Source organism: Ursus maritimus, unplaced genomic scaffold, assembly GCF_017311325.1.
Source record: "Ursus maritimus isolate PB19 unplaced genomic scaffold, ASM1731132v1 scaffold_20, whole genome shotgun sequence".
Taxonomy (NCBI): domain Eukaryota; kingdom Metazoa; phylum Chordata; class Mammalia; order Carnivora; family Ursidae; genus Ursus; species Ursus maritimus.
Window position 1 is genome coordinate 15,430,162 of NW_024424453.1, and position 13,382 is coordinate 15,443,543.

Sequence of the window (13,382 nt, forward strand, 5' to 3'; positions counted from 1 at the left end):
GTTACAAGTTTTTTGGGAATTATTTTTTTTATCTAAAGAAGATCAGGCATAGATGTTTGTCTTAAATGAAAAACAGAAACTTTTGTCAATAAACCTAATGTTTCCCTAGCCAGTGAGCACTTACATAGTTATAGAAGACATACACTGTGTAGGATGTGGGGAGGGAACCTCTGATAAAACATTTTAAAAGCAGTTTGGCGTCACACGCCCGCTGGAAACTCATTTATTTGCGTGAGTGAAAATAATCAGATGCTTCATTTTCTCATTTAATGGAGATGTGTGTCTTAGCCACTAGACCAATGACATAAAATAATAAATTTTTAAAATACTAAACAATGTCTCTTGAGTTAAAACTAGAAAAGGAATGAAGATTTAGAAGATTTTTTTGGTGAGACATATTGTCAAGAATATTGTAAGGGATAGCACAACTTGTAACTTGGGTACAAAGTCCTTTTACTGATAAATGAGAAATGATAAGAGAAGAATCACAATACGGACTACTCAGACTGTCCCATAAATAAAATGACGTTTTAGTTTTAAAATTGTAATATATGTTCACATATTTATTTTTACAATTCATATGAAGTCAAAGAAGCAAATACTTTGAAATGTCATACAAAAACTATCCAATTACTATAAAGAATGGTCTAATCAGGATTTTTGATTTTTAGCCACTCAAATAATTTTTCTCTGATTGAGAAAAGAAATATTAAACTACATAATAGCTCAGATAAAATGGTATATAAAACTTTTGTGTCTTTTATAATCTGAGTAATAGATGAACACAGGAGATAGTCAACAATTGGGATTATCTTTCTTACCTCCTCCACCTAAGGACGCACTGGAATTAGAACTATTTATGCAAATTTTAAGGTTAAAACTTCTTTCAGTCCTTTCTCAGTAGAGTAACTTAAGTGTGAATGAGTGAATAATTTCCATATGGTATGTTTGATGGAATGAATTTACATTCCCATTTTCTGAGCCAGTTTTGAATGCTGAATATTTAGGTATAGATATTATGTTTTTTTAATAAAAGGCAATGTAATCTCATAACCACTGTTTTGCTTTTTACTTTCTTCACTCTGTCACCTTTCCCCCCCGTACCTGTAAAGCAATTTTGTTAGTTTATATTGGTTTCCTCTAGACAATTTTGCATGGGAAACTTTTACGTATTTCATAATTGATGAGGTTGTAGAATATAGGTGAGGTTCAGTGGGGTGGAGTCTGGAGCCGACGACCAAGAAAGAATTCTTGAGGCGTCTTTGGTGCAAAATTGGTGGTTTATCAAAGCGCGGGACGGGACCCGTGGGCAGAAAGAGCTGCTGCCTTGGGTTGTGAGGGGTGGCTCATTATATACTATGGGGTTGGGGGAAGGTAAGGAAAAAGGGAGGTTGAGAAAGTACTTTCATATGTTAAAGAAGACTCACAAGATACCAGAGGGCTTGCCATTGTCAAGTTAAGGTTGTTTTTCCCTCTACCAAGGCATTAACATTGAGATGTTTGGCAAGTTCTTGGAGCCTGCAGATTATAAGGACATTTAATTGTATCTACATTTCCTTCCAGAAGCTAGGTTATTGATAGAAATGCTTCGTTCTTGTAAACTGCTAAGACATTTGTAAACTGAGGGAGACTTAAGTCTTGCAGGATTGTGGTATCTATAGGTTTAACTATTTCTTTGCCCTTTAGGGCAGCCAGGAGTGCCTGAGGAATGTCACGTACATCCCATGGTGGGGGGTGTGTGTGCGGGGTGTCAGTTTCTGCTTTGTCCTCAGCCAGCCTTCTGTTCCCTCATCGATAACTATTGGAAATACTCATCATCTTGTAGATTTGACGGCATTCTTTCTTTTATGGACCCCTAAAGGATTAATGAGGAATGTCCCAGATTGTTTGTTTACCTGGTTTCTCAGGATCTTTGAGGATCTTCAAAAATTTTGTCCAGAGTGTTATGAGAAGTCAGTTTATAGGAAGTCAAGCAACTCTTTACTTGTTCGTCAAATTCTGGTCAGGCATCTGTGTTCTGGGTTTCTAGATTGTAGACACTGCTGTAGACACATGATGAGGCATTGAAAAATGATGGTGCTGGGGGCAGGGTGGGGGGAGATGTTTTGTAACTCTATCTTAAGCAATAGGATTAAAGCAGTATAAAAGTATAAGTTACTCCGATTGTCCTTAGTCAATGTGACTTTCTCTCTTAAACTTGTACTACATTTCCAGGCTTTTTCCCCATCCATTATGACAGCAGGGCTCACAGCTGACCAGACTGTCTTGGCTGTGTTAGTAACTGTGTTTTGGCAGGTAGATTATGGCAGGTTAAATCAAACTGTTTTGAAGTTAGTGTACGTTATGTTGATGAGAACTGGATTGCTTGTTTGAAGCACTGAGATTCATCTCTGTATGAGCCACTTTATTTCCTGCTAGGACATCCTTTTGCTGTTGTGAAGATATAAACAATATTTACTTCTACTAAAAAGAAATATATATGCAGGCAAAATATGTTTTTGAATTGAAGATATTATTTCTTATTAACAGACTGCAGGAGACACATTAATGCTTGATTATTAATGCTAATAGAGAATTGTAGAGAGTATAGTTTATCAAAAACAGAAGACGCATTTTGGAATACAAGTTATTTTATTATATTAGTACATGAAATAGTTCCATGAAGGCACATGGAAAATCCGATTCTGGAGAAACCCAAGGTTCTCATTACTCTTCTGTGACCCACTGTATATCATGTTTCAGAATTCTCAAATTATACTTCTTGCCGGGTTTGAACTTTATTTGGAGCAAAGAAAGGTAGTTGAAAGCTTTCACTTAAAGCTGTTTGTTAAGGTGCTATTAAGAGTAAATAAAAGCAAAAAGAAATAACTTTAGGACTTAAGTGAGCAAGAGAGGGACCTATTCAGGTAATGTGGAAGCTATATCTTGGGATAATTGAAGATTGACTTTCTGGTAAAAGACACAAAGAAGGATTAATTCGCTTATTCCAAACCAAGGCCACTTTAGGAAGTATGCTTGAGGATATACTTGGCAATAAATTTAACAGCTAGCAAGGTCTCTTTACATGTTGGCTTTATCAGAGATTCTGGAAGGAGAAAACCAAATTTGCCTTTATCTCGGAGTTCAAAGGCAAATGTGTGTTTGATGCCCAGGTTGTAAGCCCAGTCTAAAGAAGAACCTGATGTCGGGTCTGTAAAACATAAGCAATAAATATTTAATTAGAAGCAAATGCTAATGTTTTTCTTGAAATAGAAATTCACTGGTGTAAAATTAGCAGTAAAAAATAATTATGTGTACAGTTAATTGCAGTAATGAATGGCAGTAGTGGTCTACATAGTATAGAGTGTAGAGTAAAACATAATCATGGTTTGGGGATCCACCACACATTTTAAATATGTGCTGCATTTTCAAAATTACATTTTGTTTGGGTCAGTACTCTAAATTGATTTTGTTTCCTGGGCACACAGTGTTGCAGATGGAGATGGTCTGGGCAAGTGCAAGCAGCTGTGGAAACCAACTGAGAACGGGTCTCTGGTCACTGAAAACTGAACAGAAAGATCATGCATACAAGCTAGGCAAAAGTATGTTCTTTCTAATAGTTCAGGTCTCTTTCTACTCATGGATAAACTATTTTTATAGTTAAAAGACCAAGAAAGCTTAAATCAGTTATTTTAAGGGTGCATTTAATCCCTTAATCCAATTTTTCAATGTCAATTTTTATGAGATTTTACTAAGAATGTTATTTGAAAATCTAAACAGACATCTATAAATTATGTACATGTAAGGTTTATACAAGTGCATTTATGTATATTTTGCTTTGCACAGTAAGAAAACTACTTTCTTGTACATAAAATCATTTATGTTCTAGGACAGGTAATGAGTTTAATTGATAATTTTAGGTTTGAATGATGAAAATTCAAAGCTGTGATGAAGAAAGAAGGAAGAAATATTTTGGTAGAAAGAGGGTTGGCTCTTAAACTATTCAACAAATATTTAGTAAAGCTTTAATATGCACAGTGCGCTTTACTTCACACTGCGGAGGGTAGCTATGCAGGGTACAAAGATAAAGACGATATTGGTGTCTTTGGGAACTTACTGTTTAGGTGAGAGAAGTCAAAGATGCAAATCGATAGAGACAAGGCAGAATATGTCAGTACCATAAGGAAGGTACAATCTCTTATGAAGATTAAGAAAAGATTATGTATGTCTGGTGAGGAGGATGACACTTCATGCTCAGTGCCTACTAAATACCACCTTCATGATGGAGAGCCCTGAAAGGTATTTTTCTGAATGGAAATGGAAGAAGGGCATTCTAATCAGTGAGCTACAAAGATGGAAAAGCATGAACGCCTTTTTAGGGACCAGTGCGATCCAGCTGGACTGGAACAAATGGAGCAGTGAGAGTTTGTGGACAAAGCTCAGAAGACCTGATACATCAGGACAGGTGTTTTGTTTGGGAGGCAATAATAGTTATTTTAGTGTTGCACTTAGGACAGTTAAGCTGGACTGGAAAGAGTAGAGACCACATCAGGAGGTATTGTGAAATGAAAGCCTGAACTTGTGTAGAGTCACCACACTGGGAATAGCATTGAGGGCTTTATGTCAGAAACATTGGAATGGAAGAGTCACAAAATCTGATAAAAATGATTGAGATTTCAGTCTGGGTGGCTGAAAACAATCAACGCATTATTAATAGAAATGGGAACTCAGAGAGGATAGCGATGGGGAAAAGAAAGGATAAAGGAGGGAAGACAAAACGATGTTTAGCATCAACCACATTTAGGAAGGAGCTTGTGAAAATGAATTTTGAAGGTATTGGCAGAAACATTATAGGTGAAATTGGCTTGTGCACATTCAGGATCATTATATTTTCTTGGGGGATTGATCCTTTTATCTTTATTAATGCCCCTCTTTGTTTCTAGCAAGTTTCTTTGGTCTGAAATATACTTTATCTGATATTTAATATGGCTACTTCTCCTTTGATTAACATTTGCATGGTATATCTCTTTCTGGCCTTTCAGTTTCAACCTGTCTATGTTATATTTAAAGTGAGTTTATTGTAGACAGTGTATTGTTCAATTGTATTTTTTTAAGTCCACTCTGCCAGTCTGTCTTTATTTAATATCTTTAGGTAAATTATTGATAGGAATTAAGTCTGCCATCTTATTGTTTGATTTTTATTTGTGCTATCTGTTTTTCATTCTTCTATTTCTCTTTTATTTACTTTTTTTTAAATGAACATTTTAAAGATTCCATTTTAATATATTTATTTATTTTTATTTTATTTTTAAAGAAGATTTTATTTATTTGACAGAAAGAAAGAGAGAGAGCACAAGCAGGTGGAGCTGCAGAGGGAGAGGGAGAAGCAGGCTCCCCACTGAGTGCGGAGCTGGACACAGGGCTCAATCCCAGGACCCTGGGATCCTGACCTGAGCCAAAGGAAGATGCTTAACTGACTGAGCCACCCAGGCGCCCCCATTTTGATCTATTTATAATAGCATGTTTGAGTCTATCACTTTGTGTAGTTTTCTTAGCGGTTGCTCCATGTATTACATTATCCATATATAATTTACCACTATCTGCTGATATCAGTGTTTCACCATGTCAAGTGACATATAGAAATCTTACTTGCATTTAAGGTCTTTTTATCTTCCTACTTTTAAAACATAATTGTCTTGAGTGCTTCTGTACATGCATTGAGGATCACATCAAATGGAGTTATATTTTGTGGTTCCACCCTCATGAAGAGATAGTTGTTCATTCATTCACTCATTCATTCATTCATTCATTCATTCCCTAATCCACTGTTCTTGCTTCCTTTCTGTTGTTTTAAGGCTTCTCTTGTTACATTTCTTTCTGATTTGGAGAGCCTCCTTTAGCCATTTTTAAAGGGTAGGTCTTTGGGTGATGAATTCTCTTAGTTTTCCTTTGTCTGAGAAGGTCTTCATTTCCTCTTTACTTCTGAAGGATATTTTTGCTGAGTATAGAATTTAGGGTTGATCTTTTCTTTTAGCACTTGAAAAATGTTGTCATTTCCTTTTGGGTTCCTATGGTTTCAATGAGAAATCAGTCATTTGAATTGTTTTTCCCTCTAGATTCTCTGTGGTTGCTTTCAAGAGTTTTTTCTTTGTCTTTAGTTTCCAGAACTTTTAATTATGTACTTGATGTGATTTTCTTTGAGTTTATCCTATTTGGCATTCACTCAGCTTTTTGGTATGTTGGTTTATGTTTTTAGGAAATTTTATGAATTTCAGTCTTTATTTTTTCATATATTTTTTCCATTCTCACTCTCCGTCTGTTCTGAGACTTTGATGATATGAATGCTGGCTCTTTTGTTACTACCCCTCAGATTCCTGAAGCTTTGCTCATCTTTTTTTCAATTTGTTTTCTCTCTTCAGCTTAGCTGAATTCTTATTTTGTCTTTAAGTTAATTGATTCTTCTCTCTCATATTCATTCTGCTATTGAGCCCTTCCAGTGAGTTTTTAAGAATTTAAGTTATTGTATTTTCCAGTTCTGTGATTTCCGTTTGGTTCCTTTTATATCTTGCATTTTTTGGGTGAGATTTTCTGTGTTTTCATTTGTTTCAAGGCTGTCTAATTACTTGTTGAAGGATTTTTATGATGGTGACTTCAAAATTCTTATCAGATAATTCCAACATGTAAATCATCTCAGTGTTAGCATCTGTTGATTGTCTTTTTTCATTCATGCTATGATTTTCTTCATTTTTGCTGTGACAAATGATTTTTCCTTGTATCCTGGACACTTTGTCTATTATGTTAAATCTCAAATCTTAACTGAAACCTATTTTAGCAGTCATTCATCCTGTTTAGATTTAGTGTGCAGGCCCTGGTCTTCTTTTGTGACTTGTGTTTCCGATGACAAGATGGTTTTCAAAATCTTTGTATGGCTATTTAGTCTGGTTTGTTCCCCTAGTGCAGCTGGCTTCCCATTGATTGCTGCAGGTGACTGCTACATGGGTGAAAGGTGATCCCCTTAGCTTGGCCACCTGGTGCCTCTAGGTGGCAAATGAGGGCTCTAGCCTGCAAGATAGAGCACTTCCCTGATGAGGAAGAAGCAGAAAGAAGAGGAGGGGACTGAAGAGAGAACCCTGTGTGGTATGTGTGTAGTGTACCAGTTTTTTTTTTTTTTGAAAATGTCTACTTTTAGAGGTAGTCTGCAGAGATAGAGTAGGAAAGAAGGGGGAGGAGGCAATCCAGGAGAATTCATTGTTAAGAAAGGCAAAGGAATGGCAAGAAGAAGGAATATCAACAGGGTCCAGTGTTGTAGGGAGTTTGTGGAGCGTGTGAGCTGAGATAACTGATCAAGAAGGCTGTCATTTTTAGCTAGAGTTGGGTTTAAGTTCATTAGAAAAAAGCTTAAAAAAGTAAGACTTTGGTAGCGATAGAGGTAGGGTAAGTAGGAATTATGTTTTGTATGGTGATTTAGAGTGTACCAGGCATTTTAATAAACTTGGCCAATTTCTAGCTGTACTAGCTCCCCATTTGCAGTTAAGTAAACTATTGTGATTTAAAAGAGTTAAAGAGTATGGCTATTTCACTTTGACAAATTTGCTTTATGTGAAATTTCTCATTAAGATTAGTAGTGGTTATTGAGAATATATGCAATTTGTGTTTCTTCATAATTGTGTGATGTTAGTATAATACATTTTCTTTTTTGATCTCAGTTTTTGTATCTTCAAAACCTTAACTTTGCAAACAAAACCTATATAAGGCATAAAATAAATGCAACACTAAAAGCTTTTTACTTGTAAGAATACATTTTTATAAAACTTAATCTTTTGAACATGATACTTAGCCTTTTATTTATCTACATCTAAACCTACTAAAATATGTGTATTTATAAAATATAATAACCACTTGCTAAATATCAGGTACCCTTTTAAGTGCTTAATGTATCTTAACTCATTTCGTAAATTCCTATCACAACCTTAGGATTTAAGTACCAATTGCTCTTTTACAGAAGAGGAAATTTAGGCCTGGAGGAATTGAACAGTTTGCTCAAAGACACTAGCTAGTACATGGTTGAGTCAGGAGTCAAACCTAAGAGCATGTGTTTAGGGTTTGTGCTATTAACTATTGTACTATATGAGCCACTGTATGTCAATCTATAGTCCTCCCAATAAAAACTCTCCTTTGAGTTCTGCAAGATAATTTTTTGTTGTTGACAACATTTTCTTAATATGTTGTCATTAAAAAAATTCTACACCTTTCAAAGCACATTAGGTGCAAGGAACTTATTGTAATAAAATCAAAACAAGTCAAAATGAAACTGAACCAAACTGGGAATCTGGTTTTAGCCCACAGGAATCTACATAACATGATGCTGATGGCTTAACATGTGTTTTTTGAAAAAAATATTATTGACATGCATTAAACATAATAACCGACACTTTTATGTCAATACTAAGTTAAAGTTCTGTTTGAAGCAAGAGCTAAGCTAGAGGTATGTGGGCATAAATTGAAATATTTTCTCTGCATTTTTGTTGCCCCTTAAAATAATCTCAGCTTGAATATCTTAGTAGATAGAGATTGGGTTTTGTGAGTTACAAATGTGAGGTCTTGATTTTCTCTTTTTCAAAATGTAGAGTGATACACAGTGTGGAAAACAGTATCGGATTGAGAGACAGGAGCAGATCTAGCAATTTGGTGTGTGAAGAAGGCAATAAGAAAGGCACTCTGAAATTAACTTTTTAATTTACAGTGTGACTCACAGATGGATGATATTAATGATGCAAGCTATCTATTTCTGTCAATTCAGTGAACTGTTCTTACTAACTAGGTACTATGTTCTAAATTATTTCTAAGATGGTAAAAGATTGGATAGGTCAGCAGTATACAATTGTAAACATTTCACAGTCTTTTACATCAGTTTTTGTGCCATCTAAATATTGCTGCTTTGTGGCAAAGAGTTGGTATACCATTTGACTCTGGTCTGGAATGCTGATCTTTGTTCCTATTTTTCCCTAAATTGATAAAATCTTTCTTTATCTTATTTTTATAGTCTATAAGTGAGGGATTAAGTTTAGACCAGTGGTTCTCAAACCTAGTTTAATCTTTGAATCACTTTGGGTACTTTAAAAAAATGCAAGTGACTGGCCTCCACCACAAACTAATGAAATTAGAATTCCTGGGGGTGGGGCCTAATCATCCACATATTTTAAAATCTCAGATGATTCTGATGGGAAGTCAGGCTTGAGAACCATGAATTAGATCATCTCCTAGATTTCCTCCTGGTTTCAAATTTTATGATTTTTTATTTCTTTGCTGTATTTGCTTCTTGGGTTCAGATTGCAAACTTACTTTTTCTGGAGGTCAGAGCTCTCTCCATAATTTGGGTTTAAAAATGTTCCCTCAGCTCTTTTCTTTGGTCTCCATCAAATCAAAGGAAGAAAACCACTGGCAAATGCTATAGATGCTTTCCCTGTGTCCTGGGACAACCAGGGTCTTGGAATGACTAAACTTTAGTTGTGGGGTGCTCTTATTTTCTATTCTTACCAAGTCAGTGACACTTTGTTACCCCCAGCTTCTCATGAATGTTTGATTAATTCAATCAGATGCTTTATTAAAGCAGTCACTCTTAAAAATTTTAAACATCTATCAAGCTGCTGCAGCCCTATGTGAAAGAGGCAATTCTTTCTAAATCTGCATTTCTTTATTTATTTTTTTTAAACATTTTATTTATTTATTTGACAGAGATAGAGACAGCCAGCGAGAGAGGAAACACAAGCAGGGGGAGTGGGAGAGGAAGAAGCAGGCTCATAGCAGAGGAGCCTGATGTGGGGCTCGATCCCAGAACGCCGGGATCACGCCCTGAGCCGAAGGCAGACGCTTAACGACTGCGCCAGCCAGGCGCCCCTAAATCTGCATTTCTTTAAAAAATCTTTTAATATAATTAAAAAAAAATTAAGATACTGCTACAAAGTTGTACAGAATAGTAATTCCTCTTCATCCTATCCTTGCATTTTGAAAGTGATACATGATGGTTTGGAGCCATGGTATTTTTGGCTATCTCTTTCTCCCAGTTAGAATATAATTCCTTGAGAGCAGTTATTGTGTTTTAATTCTTCTAACCTACCCCTCTGGGCACCTGGGTGGCGCAGCGGTTAAGCGTCTGCCTTCGGCTCTGGGTGTGATCCCGGCGTTCTGGGATCGAGCCCCACATCAGGCTCCTCCGCTATGAGCCTGCTTCTTCCTCTCCCACTCCCCCTGCTTGTGTTCCCTCTCTCGCTGGCTGTCTCTATCTCTGTCGAATAAATAAATAAAATCTTAAAAAAAAAAAAATGACCTACCCCTCAAAGCTCCAAAGTTCTGGGCTGTGAGGGGGCATTCCATAAATTCTTGCTCATTAAATTGACTGTGATACAATGCCATGCATAGCTTTAGTATGCTCATAATTTGCATATATATGTAAATTGTATATATATGTGTGGAAAGTGTGAGAGCAATAATCCTTTGATGTTCTAGTTGCCATTTGTGAAGTGTGTTCCTGTTTGGAACCCTTTGTTCTTCGATGCCAAGAATATCTAGCTTGTTTGGTCCTGCAGTTTCTCAATATTCACTAAGTAGGCTGCCATTTTAAACTGGTGTTCTAGTGTGTCCTCTCATTCTTTGCTCACTTTTGGTCCACTTACATAGCTGAGTATATCATCTTTTTTGAAATCTCATTTTCATCCACTTGTATGTGTAATGAATCTCTAGCATGGCTGTGTTGTAGCAAAAGATCTGTTTGGGAACTGGCAATTGACTGTGTCATTGTACTTTCTCTTCAGCTTTTTAACAACGACTGCTTGATAGGTGATTGCTGATGAATGTTCTCTGGGAATGGGACTTGTCTGGTTTTTTGTTCATTTTTCTAATTCCACTGAAGCTGCTTGCAGTAAGTTGGCTCTAGAAGTTGTATGTGATGATTCAGGCATTTTTGAATTCCAGAGCAATTAGCAATTATTGAGGGTACAGACTTTAATTCCAAGTTTATATTTTTAGCTTGGGTTGGGAAAGTAGTTTATAAGGTGTGGCTGGGTAGAATTATTGCAAGAAATCCATGGATTCACACGTACATATATCTTCTTTTCAATCCACAAATTTAAAAAGTGTAATGGAAATAAGTATATGTGTTTGGTGGTGGTGTGTTGTTCATGAAATGTTTAAAAATTAAGGGCACCTGGGTGGCTCAGTTGGTTAAGCATCTGCCTTCAGCTCAGGTCATGATCCCGGAGTCCCGGGATTGAGCCCTGCGTCAGGCTCCCTGATCAGCAGGGAGTCTGCTTCTTCCTCTGCCCCTCACCCCACTCATGCTCTTTCTCTCTCTCTCACTCACTCTCTATCTCAAGTAAAAACATAAACTCTTTTAAAAAATGTTTAAAGGTTAAACAGCAGTCTTTATGCTAAGAGTATTGGATGTCATGGCTCTAGAGAGTGATGCAAGCTAAATGGAATCTAGTCTTGTCGTTTCAATCCACGTTCACTCTTTTTGGATCAGTCAGGGTGCTGTTTTAATTGAGCAAGTTTATGAATTAATTCTGCTGTTGTTCTATGCCCTGCACTGCGCTAGATATTTTGTGGTCTGAGAAGAGATCTGAAGTATAATCCTTGCTTTTGAGAAGTTAAGTTTTGTTAGGAAGTTAAGATTTTGTAGGCAGTTCATTGGGAATTTTCCATTCTTTAGTTCTAAGAATTGAAACTGATAAATGATTTGGAGAAAAGGCAATTTTTACTGAAGTATTTCCAAACTAAGATCAGTGGGATCTTGCTATAAGAGAAAAAATGATTTCACTTCCCAAGGTCTGAATTAATGGTCTTTGGTGAAAAATCAAATGAATTTCTTTTCATTGCTTAAAAATAGAAAAACCTGGTTATTTTAGCTACAGAAACCAAGTGAGAAAGCGTTATGTGCATGGTCAAGATCATGGGTTTTGGTTTTGTTGAAACCTGAGACTAAATCCCAGTTTAGCCAGTTACAAGTGCGGCCTACCTCACAGGATGTTGTGATGATTAACTGAGATTGTGAAATCAAGGGCCAAGCACAGTGCCTGACTTGTCAGAAATCTGTGAGTAATTAAAGAAATGCACAAAGACAAAGAAAGTCTAAAAAAATAGTGAAGAGTTAGAAGTGGTACTTGGACAATAAAACAAAAGCAACAGAACTAGAACCCTTACATCCTCTTCCTTAATCCGCCATAGACATTTCAGTTTAACACAATAGGAAAGGGGTGGTGAGAAGGACAAGAAATTGGTTTTACATGATGAAAGTGGCTGTAACTTTTGGCCTGCCCATTTTCCTACCAGGAGCTAGGGAAGCCTGTCCAATTAAATAACAATAACAACAACAAAAACTGTTGAGTTTGCTCCAACTAATTCTTGTTAGTTCCCGTGAGGATAAATGTTGTTCATGGGGAACAGGGGGGTGGATGAATTAAACCAAAACTTAATCTTGATTTAACAATTTCTGCTGACCTTGTAAACCCTGTATAATTTGTTTCTAGAAAAGTCTTATCCCCACAAAAGGGCAGAATGTATCCCCTAGATTCACATGTAATTCAGAATCATTCATTGAAACTGAAGTTTAAATGAGCAATTCTAGATGTTATAATCCTAACTTACAAATTCTAAAATTTCTTTAATATTTAAAAAAAGAGGGAAAATAACACAGTAAATAATAGGAAAAACTTACAGATTGTTGATGCTATTGGGCCATACATGTAGCGGGTTTCATAACGAGTTGCTAGAACATGAGTGCCGATTTTTGCAACTTTGGCCTGGAGAAAAAGGGAAGTTAGAGTTGGAATGATAGGAAGCTATGTAAATACTATTAATTTGTTGGGAATCAAAAAAAGGAAATTTTACTGGTTATTTGGCAATTGAAGATCAAAATAAAATCAAAGGTTAAATGAAAAATTTATTTTTGGTAAGATATATTATCATTGTGAAGAATTCTAAATGTGAAATCAGTTATAAATAGAAATGTCATATCTCATTTTGGATTTCTACCCTTTCTTTTCTCTCTTCTTTCTCCCTCCCTCATTGTTCTCCCTCCCCCCCCCCCCCCCCCCCTTCTAAAAAACATATTCTTCATGCTTCCTCTCAGATACTTTTTGGCCGCAGATAACTTGTCTCTTCCAAAGTTCGTTTCTCCCATGTTCCTGCTTCCTTTGTTTTTATGGGCACCACATTGCCAAAGGACTTTTCCACATTGGATTTTAGCATGCTGAGGGAAGAAATGTGGTTGACTCTTCTTTAAAATAGTTGTTAAATTAGTATTTCTCTTCTAGGGTGAATGCATTTCATGACCTTTAATACACATTAGTGCTTCATGCTATGAGAATGCTTATTGGGATGAATTTTAAAGGCATATAATCACTAAC

General features: G+C 36.2%; 1 protein-coding gene across 1 annotated transcript in view; it reads right to left on the reverse strand.

The window, feature by feature from the left end:
- Nucleotides 1-2,618: 2,618 nt before the first annotated feature.
- The window catches only part of CPA3 (carboxypeptidase A3), a 29,027-nt gene continuing 18,263 nt past the window's right edge, over nt 2,619-13,382 (reverse strand). Inside the window, exons 10-11 of the mRNA XM_008707390.2 lie at nt 12,692-12,776; nt 2,619-3,190 (exon numbers count right to left, since the gene is read on the reverse strand). Coding sequence (XP_008705612.1) covers nt 3,003-3,190; nt 12,692-12,776 — 273 coding nt within the window. The 3' untranslated portion in view covers nt 2,619-3,002. The remainder of the gene's footprint in view (nt 3,191-12,691; nt 12,777-13,382) is intronic.